At 34.4% G+C, this 5,657-nt stretch overlaps 1 protein-coding gene across 1 annotated transcript; it reads left to right on the forward strand.

Moving 5' to 3' along the window:
* Positions 1–210: 210 nt before the first annotated feature.
* Positions 211–1,336, forward strand: LOC306849106 (uncharacterized protein; the record flags this gene model as incomplete). The annotated part of the gene is made up of 3 exons (XM_079383955.1): positions 211–309; positions 458–541; positions 1,058–1,336. The coding sequence occupies 3 exons, from the start codon at positions 211–213 to the stop codon at positions 1,334–1,336; spliced, it is 462 nt and encodes a 153-aa protein (XP_079240081.1).
* Positions 1,337–5,657: the final 4,321 nt, after the last annotated feature.

Below are 5,657 nucleotides of genomic sequence, written 5' to 3' on the forward strand. Positions count from 1 at the left end.
TAAACAGTTAATGCAAATGTACTATTCTAGGCTGATCAGTATTTTGTTAAGTTGGCCCATATCTAAAAATGGGTTTGGGGTGTAAAATGTGTAAATTTGAAACCAAAACACACATTTGATGTTACATATGAAATGTTCTTCCATTCCTGTTTTATACAGATAAATGAAGAATTCAAGAGAATAACCATTGTAAGTCCTGAAGCCACCTTTATGGCCAAACTTGACAAGTGTACCCCAAAACTGATGGACCTGGCCTTATCAAAGGGAGGAGCTAAAGGAGAAAGAATCAGAAAGATCATGCTTCTCGAGGTATTGTAAATTATTTAGACCATCACACTAGAATAATTTAGATTTGTGTTTAAAATGTCAAGTTGTTGTCAGTCATCTGTTCAGATTAAAGTATATTTATTTACTGTTGGCACTTTCTCTTGATTCTTTTTTCATTTTTATTAAATAGCACAATACAATTGAAGTACGGAGAGAAGTAGCTATCCGCTGTCTTGTTGTCCATCAAGAAGAGGACCTTTTCAATGAGTTTGCTGTGAGTATTACAACATCTTGAAAATAAAATTAAATCTTCCATTGGCACAGTGTAAACACAGGGCAACAACGTGCTCCTGCACTACTCTCTTTCAGTTCAGTTTTTAGGTATATTACACTGGCCACACACTGGCTCTACCCAGGTCAGTGATATCATAACAATGGGCTATTTAGTTTAATAAAGAGATGTATGGAAAAAGACTTGGAAAAATGTGCATGGCTGTTGCTTTTCACTTAACCATTTGAATTATTTCATGAAACTTACTATTATTTTTATGATAAAATAAATTTTGATCGTTACTTATTGATGCAACCTATTTTGGCCATTTGAGTAGCTGAGTGGCATGGTCATTAAAATAAAATACAAAATAAAAAAGTTAAAATAGAGTTAAAGTTCAAATAAAACAAAGTTTCCAGTGATTAACTGAATTAAGTAAGATTAACTTTAAAAATCAGCAATAATCATCCAATTCATTAGCTCTAACATGCTAATCTATATTTTCTCTTGCTTTACAAGAACACACAAGAGTTTGAGGCAGACATTGAAAGGCAAGTGATGACAATTGCCATCATCGGTGATCAACCTACTTCAGGATTTGACCACAAGACGGCAACCATTGTGGATGAGGGCATCACAATCCTGAATGGAATGGATATCTCAAGGTGCTATGCTCTGAATCTGAGTTACCCCAAGGAACTTAAATATACCTGTGAAGTGTTTCAGAAGCTGTTTCTTGAACTTGATGGACTGAAACCCAGTGCAAAAGTAATGCGTCTCAAGAACAGTATTCTCTGAAATCTCTACTTGTTTCAGAGGAAATTGTGTTCACTTTATGTGTTTTTTTTTTGTAATTTGAAGTCCACTGTAGAGGCTGATCTTTGTGTTATATTTCATACTGCTTGAAAACCTGAGGTTAATATATGAATGTCAGTAGCATTTATATACGCTTTATATACGGGTTTATTGTTAAGAAATAGTTTTAAAATTTAAAGTTTTACAGAATGTTTGACACTGTGGTTTTACATATGTAAATGCCTATAACTTTAATAATTATAAATTAGCCTTTATAATTTATTCATTGTGATGGCATAACTGAGTATGCATACAAATGTTTTATGCAAATCTGTAGGGCCAGTTTGTTTATAATTTGTGGGGCAGCACACATTTTTGTGTGCAAAGTGCAAAATTTTGAAACTGTAGTTCAAAATAAATAAAATGTTAACTGACTAACTAAATTGTTGTTGAAAGAATACATTTCTTGCAAGCAACTAAATGAATGAATAAAAACATGAAAACAAAAAAAAAATCTAAACAATTAAAGCAACTTAATTTTTTATAGGTTGTGAACTTGAAAACTTGCATTTATAATTATGGTAATTAAGTACATAACACTGAATTTATTTTTAAATTTATGTAAAAAAAATAGTTGGAACAACTTAATGTTTTCAAGTAAAAATTTAGTTTATGCTACTTATAAATACCTCTGTCTAAAGAGTAAAAGGTAATTTGTCTAACTCAATATAGTTTGTTGGCTGAACACAACATTTTTTAGAGTGCATGGTGGAGGTGGTGTCATGGCATGGGCATGTATGGCTGTCTCTGAAACAGGCCCTCTCAACTTTACTGATGACTTAATATATGATGACAGTAGCAGAATGAATTTGGAACGGTACAAAACCATCTTGACTACCAATATTCAAGAAAATGCCACCAGATTCATTGGGAAGTGCTTCATATTGCATCAGGACAATGACCCAAAACACCCTGCCAGTTCAGTCAAGGAATTTATAAGATTTAAATCCGATTGAACATGAATTTCACCAGCTGAAGAGGAGAGTAAAGGCAGAAACTCCCCAAAACAAGCAACAATTGGAATTAGCTGCATTAAAGGCTGGGAAAAGCATTTCAAAGGATGAGACCAAGAGTCTGGTGATGTCTATGGATTGTGCGCAAGGGATCTGCAACTAAATAATAGCTTTGAATCTTTTATATCTGCCTTATGTTCAACTGTCCCAATACTTATGCTCGCATCAGTGGGATGAACTCTAAAAGTGCTGTTCTTTTTATTTGGTAAAACATATATGTGTTGAAACGGCTAATAATAAAATGTGACATTCTGTAGTTTTGTCTGATATTCATCTTTTAATCGTATTTGCAAATGTCTTGACTCCACAGCCAACAGAGCAGTTTTGTCTTTACTGTTCCAATGCTTATGGAGGGCACTGTATATTCACACAATAGCAATAAATTATTCATAATTTATTGATTCCCCATTTCTTTTTCATCTTTTAAATTTTCCTTTATAAAATGCCTACATGACATGCAGGTAAACAAAATTAAATTTATTTATTTTAAAATGACTTAATTAATTATAAGCTTTTCATTAAACTCACAAAGCCCCTGCAGTTCCTTCATGAACCCCAGTTTAGAAAACCTTCAATTCACTTTATGTTGTTAATAACAATGAATAGAAAATATTTGATTTTTCGTTTAATTTTAATATCAATATGTTACAATATTATCCTATTTAAATCAATGTGATAAACAAGTTAGGTTAAAAGTAATCTAAAAATAATCAAAAAGTAATCTACCCAGCTCTGATTATTTTATTGCACTGTCATAACTATAAACACATAGTTTTACCATTTACCGTACTACACATGTTTTTCTTCTGGTAATTTGCCAATAGCTCCTAATAAAATAAGTCTCTTACTTAAGTGTTGCAAAATAGGGGAGACAGAGATTCTTTGATTATGAGTTCTATTTGATTTTGCCGTTATGTGCAGCTCCTGTCCTGTGTAGAAATATCACACGAGCAAGCGTGTGAATCGATTGTGGTCACAATGCCGCAGGTAATCCCAACCATGCTGATACTGAAAATGATTTTACAGGCTGCAACAATTAAATATTGAGTGATTACATATTATACTGCCACAATTACTTTTGTCTATTTTGCTCTGCTAACATAAATAGAACAAAGCCACGACAGAATGAATGGTTTCGCCAGTTCACATTAGTGGTGTTTAGTTCCTGAATGACTTTTCTGAACGAATCGGTAGAATGATTCAGTGATGATTCAGTGACTCGCCCATAAAGTGTCACTTGTTTCATTCCTGAATGAAGCATTGTTTTGAATGAATCATTTGAATGAATAATTCAAATCCTTCAAATCGTAGGTCCTTACTTGGACCTACGATGTAACCGGCAGAAAAATACCCACAAGTAATGAACAGACTGTCTGAAACACACAAACATAGACATGCTAAGTGATATAAACAATGAAAACTCCCAGTGCTGTTGGATTCTATCAACACTCTTTAAACGCTGCTCAGCCAATCATATTTGAGAATTAGAACTACCTACTGAATAATAATATATATACTGTATTGTTTATGTTTGAGTCTCAAAAATGGGAAACCTCATGGTGTTCAATTTGGAACAACAAATAACTTGTTTTTATAGAGGCTTGTTGGCCTCCAAAGTGCATAATAATACTACTGACTTATATTCCAGCCAGAGACCAGTTGGCCAACCACAATTCTGTAAGGACAGGATATTGGGTCAGACACTTCAACTCACATCCAGCTTGCAGGAGAAAACAGAGCTCTCTGTGATGCTAAAACGAACCACATGAACCAAACTCACTCTTTGACTTTAGAAAAGGGCATGACAATAGACAAAGAGCAAACCTCAGACAAGAATGTCATTTTGACTAACCTAAATGATAGTGTGGACAGCTTTAGTCACTGCATCAAATTTGGCTAAATGCTGATGTTGTTTATGCATTGCTGTCATTAATGACTTTGGCCCTGCTTGTTTACAAATCATCTGTCATGGCACATCAGCCTCTGCTACGATCATGGCAATTGAGGTCTGTCTGAAATGAATCATGGGTGACACCAAAAAGCACTGTAAGTCAGAACAGCAGCTGATGCTTGACGAATTCGAATCCAGTTCCAAAAGGTTCAAGCAAGGCCTCCATCCCAGCTGGGGGCTGGAAACCTCACTCTTGCACATTCTTTGGTCATCCACAATGATTCGTGATCTATCCTTATTCTGACAATAATCACATGCTCTCTGCCAGTGACCTTTTCTCTCTCTCTCTAATTGCCTTCTCTTAAAGGTTTTTCATGATTTTTGAAGGAGAGTGTGTGGTGAAACTGCAAAGTAACTCTCAAGGACCCATCAAATGCCCACATATTCCCCCAGCCAAGACAAAAATCCTTCAGAAATTATTTTTGAAGGAGATGATATAAGCAAACTTGTAAAACCCATATTATGGTAGATTTTTCATTAGGCTATTTGTTCGTATACTTAAAGCCCAGTTCCAGTGGCATAATGGACAAGGATTGTGGTTTGAGTCTCACCTGGTTGATGAGCAATACTTACCATTCCAATAATATTCATGAAGTGCAGTCTGTCAAACTTCCTGTACCCATGAGTCATCTACTAATTGTACAACTGTACACCATAATGAATTTCAGATGTAGTATCTTCAGTACTTAGTTTATAATTCATACGTTCCACTCCATAAAAATCTCGATTATCAACTGTTTTTTCAATGCCACATTTGTTAGCTAACGTCAACTATTCTGAAGACGTTTGAAATAAAATAATGAAGTTTATATATATATATATATACTTAATTATAATAAAATGATAACATATTCTTTGTTATATTTTATTTGACAACGAAGTGCATTGTTAGTCCACTGGGACGCTGAGCTTGGCATTTCACGCAGGCCAAAATGTCGCTCCTCAAGCTTCCTGGGAGGAATTAAATAGATTTGGTTACATATCATTTTCAGCCATGGGAAGAAAATAAATCATACATTTACTGGAATATCGATATGAAAACAAAGAACGACGAACATTTAAATAAAACAAACCAAATGAAAAACTACGTTTTAAATAGACTTTGAAATGGTCAGCATGCTGTTGTGCCACAGGAGTGCTAAATGTCAAGTTTCTGTTTATACACGAGTATGACATGCTAGTTGTAATTTAAAAAGCACTAGAGGACAGTTTTTGGGTAAAGTCCAGCTTGAAAGAAGAATATGATAAACGATGACATCCTCTCCATCCAAATCCGCACAATGTGGAAGACGTTCTCGTT

Source organism: Barbus barbus (genome assembly GCF_936440315.1).
Source record: "Barbus barbus genome assembly, chromosome: 29".
In the NCBI taxonomy this organism is placed as follows: Eukaryota; Metazoa; Chordata; class Actinopteri; order Cypriniformes; family Cyprinidae; genus Barbus; species Barbus barbus.